The sequence below is a fragment of the Apostichopus japonicus genome, chromosome 4, assembly GCF_037975245.1.
Source record: "Apostichopus japonicus isolate 1M-3 chromosome 4, ASM3797524v1, whole genome shotgun sequence".
Classification (NCBI taxonomy): domain Eukaryota; kingdom Metazoa; phylum Echinodermata; class Holothuroidea; order Aspidochirotida; family Stichopodidae; genus Apostichopus; species Apostichopus japonicus.
In genome coordinates this window covers 3,404,155-3,420,149 of record NC_092564.1, presented here as the reverse complement: position 1 = coordinate 3,420,149, position 15,995 = coordinate 3,404,155, and the positions used below count along the sequence as shown (strand labels likewise).

The window sequence follows — 15,995 nt, the reverse complement described above, 5'->3', positions numbered from 1 at the left end:
ACCTATTAAAGTCCTCATTAACAGACCTATGTTATAAAAGTAAATAACTTCCTAGAATTTTCATTTAACACAATAAAATGGCAATCAACCTTTGACTTCTGTCTCCATAATTTCAAATAGAATTAAAAAATAGTTTTCCAAAGATGAAATATGTTTATCTTTAACATATTTAGAAGCTACATCCTTCACAATACTATAAATACATGACACTGCATAAACACTCCTCTCAAGTACACCACACAGTAACTTCTTCATAAACTATCCTGAACAAATACAGCTGTACTTAGCTAAATAGTTTGGTATAATTTTAAGTCCACTAAAAAGACAATTAAACAACTCAAAACTGACATTTGATTTATGAATCTTTCCAAGAGCGTCTCCATGTTAATCTCCTCCCGTGGGGCATTTGTTCAGAGACCAGATTTGTTACCATTAAGGCTACTCCTTTTATTTGCTACACAGTGCAACTGCTCAGTTTTCTTCCTACATAATACATTCATATACATTTGTTTTTTTCTATTTTCAAACGATGCACACTTCGTTCATCATTTCTCGTCAATTCCATTTCTTAGTAACTTCTTTTATCTTTTTTCCATAGCTGATGCCTTGAGTCTATAACAAAACTATACATCTTCACACATCTCATTGAAACAAGTTGTCCTGCTCATAGTTCTGCGTTAAGTATCTCTCCACCCCGACGGAAGCTTAGCGAATGGCGCCAGCCGCACAGATGCTGCAAGGCAATGCTCCCTCGCAGTACTACTTAACAGTAACTGTAACCCCAAAAAGTTTGCCGCATTATTTTATTTTTTTCATTTTCTTTCTATTCTTTGCTCCGAATCTAAAAACCCTAATGCACGTTCCGAAGTGCTTTTAAAGCCTATAGTATAGCCGTCCACGAGAAGCAAATTTTTAATAGAAGCGTTTATTAACTTATAGAGTGTAGCTAAATGGGTTTTACCAGGGAGTACAATCAGGTCAATTAGAAGAAAAGAAACGGAGAAAAAAAAAGACTAAAGTTTCATACCGGCAATCTCCTGTCTACCCATTGTATGAGAGGGAGAGGGAGCAATGTTAAGGATGAAAGGATCGGTCTATTAATTACGTGACCAACGCTCATCTACACGAGATCTACACTCTCAAAAGAAGAAGTGTATAGCCGTTAATGTAGGTCAATATACGTAGCTGTGCTGAGCCATTTCCGAACATTCGAAGTCTATAAAGAAGAGGAATCTGCTCTCTCAGCTGTAGGAAAACCTTTGCCACATTACCAGCAATCAAAGAGTTCTGGTATTTGATTTGGGTAAGCAGAATGTCCCAAGGGCTCTAAAATGCCGGAATTATTACTTTGAAAGCAAACAACATACAGGATGGAGCTGTCAATCTCCTATACCTTTCTTTGGTGCTTCTATGACATTTACTTTACAGTGCATAATGGATCTATGCAAATAACCAAGCAATCTGATGCTGAATATCAAACTGTTAATGGCATAAATTTCTAATCTCGAAACTGGGTTGCCATGTAAAAATGTACTAATTAACAAGTCTAGAAGAATTTGACACTATTAGAAGAATCTGCTTTTCTTTTGCAATTTTTCAATCCAGAAAGTGGTATCAACAGTTCAATTCATTTGCCTGATTGCTGTATCGCTGCTGCCCACCTTAATTCTCCCTATTCTCTCCCCCATCACACCCCTCCTCCACTCCCCCCCCCCTCCAAAGTTCTGTCTCAGTTCCACCATGAATGTTCAAAGATGATGCTACTGTGAAGACACCATAACAGTTATGAGAGAGGTTTGAAATTTCTGGAAAAATTCAAATACCGAATATACAGACATAATCTAAATCTGTTGCCTTAAACAATTCTGAAAACAGTTTAACACTTAATTCTCTCTGCAATTTCTTGTTTCCCATGATGCAGATGGATAATTTCATTGAATAATTATGACTAAGTATAGGATTAAGCAATGCATTTACAGCTAAACAGTGGGGGGTGGGGGGGTCATTCAATCCTTTGGGTACATTGCCAAATTGTCACTTCCTCACAATTGATAGCAAAGGAATCATATATGATAATCAAGTATGTATGTATTGGATCCTCCTGCAAGCAAGAACTCGCGAAGAAGCCTCATTGGCTTTTCAAAGCCGCAAGCTGACCGAGGTCAGTCTCTTACATTCTTACACTCTTACATTAACGTACATACGTACATGTATACATAACATACATACATAATGTACATACATATACAACGTACACGTACATACATTTAAAGTACATACAGAACATGCACTATACATAAAAGAAGCTGTACAGTTGCATTCTGACTTGTGCATGGTACTAACATGCCTTGTACTTCTTCCTATATATACACAATACATTGAAATTTCCCAAATGACTGTTCACGGGTGAAGACAATGAATGGACTAAAGTCCTCCCATTTGTCACACTTGCTTACCTTTCATCTTCAACCCCTGGCATATAGCCCCCATACTCATCCCCTTTCCCTCAACACCATGGAAAGATTCAAAGATTTTGTTTTATATTTGATTAAAGTAACACGGTACACTCACTGTTTGAACATCTTCAGGCAGGGACCCGTATGGTTGATGACAGACATTTGGACACGGTGACCACAGGGACCAATCAGAGAGAATGCAATCGACAGGAGGAACACAGGGTTTACTCCTCTCGGGCATGTACTCATCAATACAGAAGCTGCAATTAAAGCACAAACAACAGCAATGATTATTAGAATCATAAAGATATCATTTATACCATACATGAACATGTGTAATATATATGCAAGTGATCGACAGGTGGAACACAGGGTTCACTCCTCTCGGGCATGTTCATCAATACAGAAGCTGATTAGCGGTAGATCAGCGAAAGAATAGTCAAGAAGAGCTGAGTACTACGGAACGATAAATTCATCTCGGTACATGACATCATCTGGAGACCTCCGTTGAAGACCAAAATAATGATATCATTTATGCCATACATGAACATATGTCATAGGCAAAATGATCACCAATGATGTAGGACACATAAAAAGAAAGGCATATATCATCTTGTATAAAGCTTTCTCAGCATATACTGTACATATGTATTGATACAATAAGATGTATAGCACAACTTACAAGAAGGGCTATTCTTAATTGTTTCGTTCAGGAATTATATTTCACATGAAAATAGATGGTTGTTTCAAATGTTTCTTCATGCATTACTACAAGAATTTTTTTTTATCCTTATAGCAATATTATGTATGCACATACGTTTTCTTTGTATATGCTTGATGAAATTAACGCATGAAAATATATATTTCTGACAATTAACAGCAGATCTAGAGAGGCGACTTCATCATGACAATCAAATGTTGAAATGTTTTTTGTGTTTTCTTTATAATGTAATTTTCACCATTTATCCCTCTCTTACACATTTATGCATAATTTAACTTTCCTCTGTGATGTATTGCACTCTTTTACCCTAGCATAGATCCACACTTTCACCATCGATTCTCACACGATGGAATCGAGTCGCAAATATGCATTATACAGTTACATGATGAATCCACACACTGTTACTATATAAGGGCTGTAATTATGTCCTTTTACCTTATATCCACTATTTCACCATCATTCCTCACGCAATGCAAATCTCTGCTCATACTTCCGACCGGAGGGAAGCCATCCGTGACATCTCCACTGACCAAACAGTTACTCCATGGATCAACTTTTAGCGTGTAGACAAAGTTCTCGCTGGAGGGGCAGAGCGGCAATCCTGCGCAAGGTATCGTCTCGCTGAGCGTCGGACAGGGCTCACCATGTTCGTTATTTGGTACTACAACTCTACGGAGCCTCGTCTTTGTCGCGTTACCACAGGCCTGCGTGCAATCGCTCCACTTGCCGTACTGACTCACCACACAGTTTTGTGAACAGTTTACTAAACAGTCTCGGACGATAGACGGCTTTTGCCAGAATATTTCGCAGATGCTGTCGGCGATCGACAACTCCCCGAGCCTCTGAATAAAATGTGACCCTTTCTCATTGCAGGACACAGTTCTATGTTTCTGGCCCAACGACGCTGGGCCGCATTCTAAGATAGCACTTGTGGAACCTTCATTCTGGTCGTCTTGAATCTCACACGGGTCCCAGGATCCAAGGGTCCATTCGAACATATGATGATGCTGCGGACAGACTTTAAAACATGTTCTCTCTTTGTGTGGTTTTAATGAGTCACAATTAGCATCCTGAGCCGTTACCCCATTAGAGTAATTCTCGCACCACACTGCTCTGGTTTGTAAGTTAGAGTTATGTAATCCACAATGGCTATCACTACCTCTGCAATCTCCCCAGGTACCTGAAGAGGAAAGAAGAAGAGGCATGCAGTAATATCAACCATAATAAAGTACTCTACATGCAACATTTTGTTTTTGTGTCATACTTTGTACCTTTGTTATACTTTGTAAGTTTGTATTTTGGGGATACCTCACTTACAAGTTCTTATGAACTTTTCGAGGATCCCCACAACCATATACTTGTTTGAATTATGTAAAATGTTGATAACGTTGATGGTTGAAATATAGTTGAACAAACAAACAAACAACTATATAGACTCCACATACTGTAAGTCCAACTGCTGTGAATTTACCATGAAAAAGTGCACTGCTTTAAAAAGCACAGGACACCAGCTGGTTAAAGAAGCATATACTTGAAATGAATGTTTTAAGCACAACTTATGATTATCAGTAGGTTAGTCAAGAAAATATTACATCTATTGTAATATACTGACATTGAACCACTTGTTTCAATAAGAAAGTGGAGCCCACCTCCCACTCTCTCCCGTTTGTGATGTCAATGAGGTAGAAGGGAGGATAAGAACTTAATTATTTGACCCTGCGGGACACTATCGGTGATGATTTGGATTGATTTCATCATCAAAAATTTATATTTCGCTTTAAATAAGGCTGTCCATTCCAGTATGTTCTTTCTCATGGGCACCGCCACAAGTTTTCCAAGAATTAAAATGATCAGATGTCCTTTGACTGTATATGTTGCAAATAAACAAAAACATGGTTATTTGTCAGTCCCTATCAGTAATATTAAATTCCCTGGTGCAAACACATACATAAGTGTTGATTATCACACCTGCCAAACAGCTCTCAATGTCGACCAGCCCAGATCAGATCTTCTATTGCTACGATAACATGTGTAAATTACATGCAGAGAATGATGAGACTAAAGGGTAGTTTGAATTCATAAATATCGTATGGGTGTTATATAATCAAAGTAGGGGAACAAACATAGCTGGTGCACATGTTCACTCAATGAAAGCACATCATGATTATAATATAAATGGGGAAAGGAGAAGAAGGGAAGATGGTAAGGGAAGGAAGGAGGGAAGGAGAGGAGGGGAAATGGAAGGAGGGGAAGGGAAGGAGGGGGAAGGGAAAGAGGGAAAGGGAAGGGAAGAAGGGGAGGGAAGGAGAGGTGAGGGAAGGAGGTGGAAGGGAAGGGAAAGAGGGGAAGGGGAGGGAAGGAGGGGGGAAGGGTTGGAAATGCATGGAAAGGGAAGGGGAGGAAGCTAGTGAATTTAAGACTGTTCTTAGTAAGTTAGCTCATAATCTGAATTGTATTTGAAGTACAGTGTTTAACCACATATATACATACCTGACTATACTACCCCTCCCAATTACCCCCTTCCCCCCTCCCCAACTCTCTCACCTCACCCAAATAAATGAGTGCATGATATTAACTTAATTAAGCATGTAATCATGATATTGTTATAGGCAACTGTAAAGAAGATTTTCAGTGTGTGCCATATAACAATGACTGACTTGATATATTTCACAACAGGAACTACCATTGCGAACTCTCATCACCTAATGAGAAGAAATTTAATGCTGGAGTATATGCTTAGAGTACATAGCAACATATATATGGACTATGTACAGAAGTTACCACAGCATAATGTTTCAGCAAAATCTTCTAAAACAAACAAATCCACTGATCAAAAGTTTGCAATACATATAATGGGTTCCAAGAATTGCTAGAGGCTCTGCACGCATACAGTGCAGTGTTTACATTTGGGAGAGCTCTTGGTGGTTATCGTAACATGGTTGGCATGGACTACTACAGTGTAACAATTAAACCTGCCACAAACTAGGCACATAACACTATCAGTATGGTAAACTGCCACAAACTAGGCACATAACACTATCAGCATGGTATAACACCACAAACTAGGCACATAACACCATCAGTATGGTATAATGCCACAAACTAGGCACATAACACTATCAGTATGGTACAATGCCACTAACTAGGTACATAACACTATCAGTATAGTATAATGCCACAAACTAGGCAAATAACACCATCAGTATGGTAAAATGCCACAAACTAGGCACATAACACTATCAGTATGGTAAAATGCCACAAACTAGGCACATAACACTGTCAGTATGGTATAATGCTACAAACTAGGCACATATTACACTATCAGTATGGTATAATGCCACAAACTAGGCACACAACACTATCAGTATGGTAAAATATGCCACAAACTAGGCACATAACACTATCAGTTTGGTATAATGCCACAAACTAGGCACATAACACTATCAGTATGGTATAATGCCACAAACTAGGCACACAACACTATCAGTATGGTATTATGCCACAAACTAGGCACATAACACTATCAGTATGGTATAATATGCCACAAACTAGGCACACAACATCATCAGTTTGGTATAATGCCACAAACTAGGCACATAACACCATCAGTATGGTATAATGCCACAAACTAGGCACATAACACTATCAGTACATGGTATAATGCCACAAACTAGGCACACAACACTATCAGTATGGTATAATATGCCACAAACTAGGCACATAACACTATCAGTATGGTATAATGCCACAAACTAGGCACACAACACTATCAGTATGGTATAATATGCCACAAACTAGGCACATAACACTATCAGTACATGGTATAATGCCACAAACTAGCCACACAACATCATCAGTATGGTGTAATGCCCCTCTTTTCATTTCACTGTTAATTACTAAACCTTAATCAGATATTTCAGACTGCATCAGTGTATAATTGTATAAGTCCGACATTATTGTTATTGGTCATTAAATTCGTCATTGCAATATCTAATATTGGTCTTTTGTTTAATTGTTGCATCTTGCATTGTACAGGCGTAAACACCCTAGTATTCCGGAAATTCAGCGCACCCAAAATTGTCCCAGGGTTTCTCGGTGACATATGGGCAGGGACCATGTTAGCATCTCCCAGCAAAGAGCATATCTTTGGAAACCTGCATACTAGGAACTTCCTGTTCATTTCATGCAGACAGAACCAATGTTGATTAATTTATGCAATCGTTAAGACTAATTCTACCAGTATTCCTATTACAGTTTATTTTCTCAGTATATCCAGAAACAGAGCACAATGACAAATAAATTTAATCAAACTTTTGGAGTTACATGATGCATAATGAATGTGCAAGAAACTGGAGAGGCATTGATCCAACCTCCCCCCACTCCCCCCTCCCCCCCAATTGATAGCTGGAATATTCACCTACATACATCCTGCAAAGAGAATCATAGATGGTCTGGATAGTGGATAAGATAGATTGCTATAGGTAACCTTCATATCAACTGATATATATTCATAACATCAAAATTAATTATGCGCATACTGTACGCATATATGCATTGTTTATCTGTACAATTATGATGTTTTATCTTTCATTTAATCGATTAAAGAATTAACTTCTTTTAATGCATTCTGGCTCTATTGTTTTAGTATTATACATGTATGCTCCTAATGCATTGATCTTCTTATATCCATGTTAGTAGCACTAACCTCTAAATACCTCCACAAGTTACATCAGCATTAAATGTTATGGTTGTGCATACAATGCATATAGTTGACAAAGACCTTCATAATTACTCTACCAAGAAATCGCCCTCTTTTTCAAACGGGTTGACTGAATACCAAGCAATGTATTTGCATTGTACTCAGCCTCAGTAAAAATATAAAACATTTGTGTCCCCGAGTGAAATTTATAGTGCATGGGTTATGTGGGATATCATATGCCTAAAGGTGAGGAAATCTTCTTTATAATCTTTAGTAATATACATATATATCATAAACATATCATGAAACGTATATACCTCAAAATTAATGACAATTATAGATATTTTCATCACCCGAAGGAATCGGATAGCCAAAAGGAAACAAACGTGCAGAAGATGCGCAAACATCACCTATAATATTGAAAAAATACATGAAGCTACATGACAGAAACTTGATTACGATTCGGCATCTGGTAACCTGCTCAAGTGTGTATATTCATTATATAGTAAAGAGTGAGCAGGCTGGCACTGGAGACGACATAGGACATGACGCCATTATACCCCTGAGGACTCCACGAGTGGATTGAAGTGGGAAACAAGGACCACTATTGACAATTCCAAACAACAGCCGAACGTATTAGAGACAAACCTTTTGTCACAACTTGAAAGGGGGAAAAAATTGAGTTATAAGAAAACCTGGAAAGCTTGATAAAATTGAAACCTGAAAATTGTACGTCTGCAACATTTAATGGTTTTGTTACGGCTCGCTAGACATGCAAATTACGATTAATTGATGAGCTGATAATTTAAACAGTGTGAGAGATCATGCCCGGTGACACCGATATTTAAATTGTCTTCAGAAGGAGGACTTAAAGTTGACAACATCAACGTTAATGAGGAATGATAGATTAGTTGATAGGGGCTGTACCATGTATATGATACAATGAAGAATATGCATCAATTAAACTTAATATGTTATCCAATTGCATGGATACTATAGAAGAATGTGGACTGTTTGACAGATCTATTGATTAAACACATCAATTACGTACCGTCCTAAGGACCTATCATGCGATCTACAGTACGTACAGACATAATGCATAACATACAGAAAATTTGCATACATAGTAACCCTATGCACATATACAAATATATGATATATAGCATGGGCATCGTACTGCTATGTGGTGCCTACAAAGATATAGACAATCACAAAGATTGTAGATTTGCAATGCGTCTCATACATACTGTACTATTACAGGGCAGGTCCAAGCTATTGTATCCCTAGAAGCCAAATTTCAAACTTTACTGAAACACCCTAAATGTGGTGTCATGTTAAAGCTGAATTATTGAAGTTTCAGATTTTCATAATTTTTTAAAATTTTTTTGCCTATTCAAACAATTACAGCCAGCTAATTTGCATAAATTCAAATTGCAGTGTGACGTACGGGACATTTGGAATCCTATGTCGCTGCCAGCAATATGAACTTATTGAATATAAGTTATGTGGGACATGATACACCCTTCCTTCCAATAATTTTGACATATTATGTTTGGGGGTTCATCAATTAAATATGCTAATTAGCTAGTGTCCAAAAACTGATGTCCCGTACGTCACAATTTTCAGCACTTTTTTCAAGTTTTGATATGGAGGAACAATTTTTTTTTTGTGATATTCTATAAAGTTCTAATTAAGAACATTGCTCAACAATATCCATCCCAAAAAAATTGAAATAATATTCACTGCAAATCTAATTATCAAATTTAAAAATGTGACGTACGGGACAAAATGTGACGTACGGGACATAGTGTGGTAGAAACCCTGTATACATGTATACATAATAAACATGCATGGGCTCCAATGGGGACCTCTACTGGAAACCTTCCAATGCTTACAAGTTTATTTTGTTGACAGCTGGTAGTTGCAACTTATAATCCCTGCATGCCTGAAGAGCACATCATGCACCAAATAAACTATTGACTGATGACCACCACCAACAGCCCGGGTGTTGTTTGACTATTGGGAAGTCAATTGTGCGTGTGGGGGATACAGAATCATCTACAATGCTATTCAACATTGACATTGAATGAGGACGACTTCAAGAATGTTGAGTTTGCATTCCAAAATTTCGTAGGCCTATTGTGAAGTGTGACCATGATAATGTGCAACTATGTTCTTGTTTCCTGAACTTAGATAGTAGACATTGAGATTTTTAGTTACAAGTGTAGAGTTTTGCTCGCCCAATTTTTGCATAGGACAATCACTCATGAGTTTGTTCAATAACCAGTATTAGGTCTATAGAGTTTTCTTTGTTGTACTATGTAGTTTCATAGATGGACATTAGTGGCATTACTGTGGACATTTTGGTACAGTATACAGGTATTTTGATTTTTGAATGGGATGAATCATATTTCAACTTCAGGGTCATTAGTGGGGAGTATGATACAGTGTTGTACAGTACAGTATATACCAATTTTTAAACAGTTTTGCACCAAAACTTTGCATCTTGAATCATTTGTGGTCTAACAAAGCAAGAACTGATGTTATGACTATTTGGTCTGGTAACCAGTATTAGGTCTATAGAGTTTTCTTTGTTGTACTAGTTTCATAGATGGACATTACGTGGCATTACTGTGGACATTTTGGTATATTTTGCATGGGATGGATCATATTTCAACTTCAGGGTCATTAGTGGGGAGTATGATACAGTGTTGTACAGTATTCATACCAAAACAGTTTTGCACCAAAACTTTGCATCTTGAATCATTTGTGGTCTAACAAAGAAAGAATTGATGTTCTGACTATTTGGTCTGGTAACCAGTATTAGGTCTATAGAGTTTTCTTTGTTGTACTAGTTACTGTATATAGATGGACATTACGTGGCATTACTGTGGACATTTTGGTATATTTGAATGGGATGGATCATATTTCAACTTCAGGGTCAATAGTGGGGAGTATGATACAGTGTTGTACAGTATACATACCAAAACAGGTTTGCACCAAAACTTTGCATCTTGAATCATTTGTGGTCTAAAAGAGCTAGAATTGATGTTATGAGTACTTGATGTATGTGTAGAGTAGATTAATACTTTATGCATTCCATGTTTTATGTGGAATGATCTCACAAGTGTACAGTCACTGCTCTTTTCTGTATCCCAGAAAGAAGGAAATATGGCATGAAATTACCAATGACATTGTTCTGGCATATCCAAATTAATGTTTTTATGTAGAAATCAGCTTGTTATGGTATATTCAGGAATAAAAATATGAGTTTTCATAGTCAATTTGTATATGGACAAATTGTCCCGTACGTCACATGTCCCGTACGTCACAGGACAATTTTCATTTGTGTAACCACTGTACTGGAATGGCTTCATATTTTTTTCTAATATGTTACAGCTTAGCCCTTGGAAGGTTAGGCTATTCACTAGTTATAACAGCTTGATCACTGCCCTCATAATTTCAGAGCGGTTTCAGCTTTGCTTGTTAGTAAAAAAAACACAAAATTCTCTGGTCCCGTACGTCACACTGTACATTAATTAAGATGGGACCTAATTAAAGCAAGTGTAGGAAATCTTCATGAGTTTGTAATACAGTAGCAGCAAAAACAAATATGAAAACCTGAAAAAGTTTCTGGAAAATAGATTTTATATAACTTTTAGACAAATTTAAGTCTCTGAAATGTCCCGTACGTCACAGTGCAAATAGCTTGGACCTGCCCTACAGCAACTACTGAAAATTACAACATACGATATTATCATGGGCATTGTACTCCTATGTGGTGCCTACATATGTTGTCTACTGTATGTAGGTGCACTTACCACATAGCAGTACAATGTCCATGCTAATGTCATAATATATAGACAATCACAAAGATTGTAGACTTGCCATGAGTCTCATACATACTGTACTTTTATAGCAACTACTGAAAATTACAACATATGATATTATCATGGGCATTGTACTCCTATGTGGTGCCTACATATGTTGTCTACTGTATGTAGGTGCACTTACCACATAGCAGTACAATGTCCATGCTAATGTCATAATATATAGACAATCACAAAGATTGTAGACTTGCCATGAGTCTCATACATACTGTACTTTTATAGCAACTACTGAAAATTACAACATATGATATTATCATGGGCATTGTACTCCTATGTGGTGCCTACATATGTTGTCTACTGTATGTAGGTGCACTTACCACATAGCAGTACAATGTCCATGCTAATGTCATAATATATAGACAATCACAAAGATTGTAGACTTGCCATGAGTCTCATACATACTGTACTTTTATAGCAACTACTGAAAATTACAACATATGATATTATCATGGGCATTGTACTCCTATGTGGTGCCTACATATGTTGTCTACTGTATGTAGGTGCACTTACCACATAGCAGTACAATGTCCATGCTAATGTCATAATATATAGACAATCACAAAGATTGTAGACTTGCCATGAGTCTCATACATACTGTACTTTTATAGCAACTACTGAAAATTACAACATATGATATTATCATGGGCATTGTACTCCTATGTGGTGCCTACATATGTTGTCTACTGTATGTAGGTGCACTTACCACATAGCAGTACAATGTCCATGCTAATGTCATAATATATAGACAATCACAAAGATTGTAGACTTGCCATGAGTCTCATACATACTGTACTTTTACAGCAACTACTGAAAATTACAACATCTTTCCTCAATTCCCGTCGTTTCTTTTTTAATTCATTATGGCAAATGAAAGTCATAAAGTCATCTCAACATTTAAAGTATGATTGATTTATGCACATACTGTACATGTATGTATTAAATGATAAGACAACCTCATACCAACAGCTGGATTTTTTCATACCAATTAATTAACATTAGTTCAACATTTAGTTCAACAAAGTAGTTTCCGTTGATATACAGTACTGCTCATCAACCAGTTGAAGCTGGTTGATCATCCAGTCCAACGAACTATTTATAATGCCATATCTGACGATGCTTGGCAATTTAGGAATGTAGGAATTGGCAGGCATAATCAGCTAAAAGCTGGTCAGGCAAGTGCTAAAATACACACTTGGACCTAAATTCATAATGTGGAATGACAGATGAGGCCATCAATCACAGCTCTATAGCTACTGTATTTGTAACAAGTAGACCAACTGCTACAGTACTGTTAAATGATATATTACAATATACATTGCTATGTATTTTTGTGTACGTGGCATCAATTAATTCTCTTTGAAAACATTCTAGTAATGAAATATATATAACATGTTCCAGCCACCTTGATGCTTGTTGACAATGTGAAGTGGAAGCTGTCTTGCTTCTGATTGCTGTTTTGTTCAAAGCTTAAAACAAAAGCCCTGAAACTTTACTGACAGAAAGTCTGCATGTCAATCTACCTAGGTGAATGTAGACTGGTCACATGATCAGATGATATCATGGAAACAATTCTTACTACTTTGTCTGTTTTTTTTTTCCAAGCCAGTGTGAATTCTTGATGGAGGTATGAGCATGATATTGTCACGAGCTGTGAGTGTTTTAATCAATCATTTCACACCTTCGAGTGGAGCTCTGATCGACGCTTTACCGTGGTGGAAGTCTCCTCCGTATCGTTCGGCTATACCCTACAACAAGTGGCAAGAACAGAGATAGAAATGGGCTCGACTGTCAAATATGCACCTATGGGGATAAAATATGGTGATTAGCTTTATCACTCCACCCGTGTTGATCGATCACCTACTTGCAAATGATGCTCTTCACCAGTAATTCTTGTGCTCAAGTTATGACTTTCAGTGAATCCCGTGTGTTAAGATAAGACCTATAGAACTGTAGTTCTCTTGGAAATGAAATTCATTATACGACAAGAATTTCTGAGTTTTAATTTCTTCTTGTCCTTAGTTTTGTTTTGTTTCACACCCAAAGTTCTGTAGGAACACTGAGTATGGGACAAAGTGTCTCTAAAGTTGTTCTTTAATACACACAGCAGGTCTGGCAAGCCAGGGTTTGGGGTAAGGGGGGAGGGAACAGGTGACTACACAGGCCCAGGGCACAAAGTCAATCTCACTTTTGTAGATATCATCTTTGCATAGTTTGAACATCTGCTGACCTCAAATAACCTTTGACCTCCACTTTGATAGGGTTCTTGGCCTCACCAAGGTGGATGGAAAAACCAAGGAAGAAGTACATTCATCCAAGCATAAGTTTTACATTAATCTTGCTTTACAATTATTACAAACTGTGACTTCTGTCATTGGCTTTTGACTAATTCCAAAATCAATCTGGATTCTTGTACTCACAAATGAGGATCTACAGTGCATACCAATTATGAGGTTCATTTAAGCTCAACTTTTGCAGTAATCATGTTTACATTGTTCCTTTTTCAGATTGTGACCTCAGTTGACCTCAAATGACTTTAAATCTCCATAAATTCAAAAGGTTCTGCTACTCCAAAATTGGATATCTACCTACTGTACGAAGCATGAACTTCAACAAAGCTGTTCTAGCTTCTTTAGTTATGTAATATCCTGCTTGACCTCTGTTGACCTCAAATGACCTCTGATCTCTACCAACTTTGATGGGATTCCCATACTAAATAAGATGGATACATACACCAAGCATGAAGTTCATTCATCATTAATTTTTGAGTTACAAGTGGTTACAAGTGTTTTCAAGCCAAGCCCGTGATATACATACACACACACATGACATGCCATCACCATCATTTAGATTCCTTTTACCTCCGGCAAATGAAGACTTGGTGAGGGGAGGGGGAGGGGGAGGGGAGTGGAGTGGTGTTAGACAAGTGCTCAGTGGATGTTGAAAATACCAAGGCACTAGCAAACAAAACATCAGTCCAGACAAATTATATGCCACCCCAAGTGATAGCGGTCCTGTTTCAGAATGCATGCAAAATGTGGTATTAAGATCGAGGGCCAATAGGATATGATGAAACTATATAGGGTGGTACAGTATTCATGTAAACATGGGAACAGAGAGAAGTCTAGAATAATGCTTCTGTTTCACTTGCTCCTCATAAATATAACATGAAACCATTCAAACATTCCATGAAATAAACCCAAGTAATCTCTGTTTGCTACCTGGCTCTGTCATTTGTCTTTTAATTACGGCACAGGTGAATTTGCTTCACGCAAAAAAAAACTTGAGTCTTTTTCTGTATTTTTTAAGACTTGCTGTATAAATATATATATACATGCTATAAATTACTACCAGATCTCAGATATGATTAATATGACGTGGCAAGTTCTAGATGAAAAGATAATTATGCTTAAACATCAGCATAAATCATAGGTGTAATTATGCAAATGTCAGTTTAATATTTACACCCTATATAGGATTTGCAACCTCGTAAAAAAAAAAACCCTGCACATCGCTATGCATACATAGTAATAACATCAGTATCAGATATGTCAACAAAGCTTAAAACAAGCTCCATTTTTGACAGCAGCTGTTTTTCACTTATTTTACCGTCAATTTTCGGATCAGTTTTAACTTTGACCATGTGGGGATCCAAAAGTGTCAAAAAATAAGAAGGGAAACCAATAAATTTATATTTATGAAGGATTAACTTGGGCCAATTGCGCTGATGCCCGGCCTCCACCTCATAACGCATTGAACCCCTTTCAACTGGGGTTTCATAAGTTCCAGAGCACCTTGAATTTCTCGCAACGACATTATTTCAGACTTAGACCAATCGGCTTTACCCAGTGATCATGTCTACTTCCAATCCTGTCGAACCTGAGTGACTCATAGAACTGCATCAGAGAAGGGATTCCTGGCAATATTCCCCCAAACTATACGTAAATTTGCATTCATTACCGTGGAAACGGCTCGGAAGACGTACGGGCAACAACCTGCAGACCGCAGACCTAGTATCGCCAGTATCGTGGATGAAAAAAAATTAATATTAAAAAATGTAGCGTAATGTAAGTTTTTTTTTTTTCCTTTTTTTTCCCTTTCTTTCTTTCTTATGGCAATTCCTCTTTTCCAATCAGTGCACACTTTCTTCAACTAATTATGGGACTGGTGTTTCTTACATCATAGTAGGTCGAACTGCATTGGGTTAAAAAACCCGCTCGTTTGTAACCCGA

The 15,995-nt window shown here is 37.4% G+C and overlaps 1 protein-coding gene across 6 annotated transcripts in view; it reads right to left on the bottom strand.

Moving 5' to 3' along the window:
* The window catches only part of LOC139966160 (thrombospondin type-1 domain-containing protein 7A-like), a 198,940-nt gene that overhangs the window by 54,350 nt on the left and 128,595 nt on the right, over positions 1 to 15,995 (bottom strand). For all 6 annotated transcript variants that reach the window (XM_071968908.1, XM_071968909.1, XM_071968907.1 and 3 more), the window contains 2 exons: positions 3,613 to 4,357; positions 2,572 to 2,716 (listed from right to left, as the gene is read on the bottom strand). In XM_071968908.1, coding sequence (XP_071825009.1) covers positions 2,572 to 2,716; positions 3,613 to 4,357 — 890 coding nt within the window. The remainder of the gene's footprint in view (positions 1 to 2,571; positions 2,717 to 3,612; positions 4,358 to 15,995) is intronic.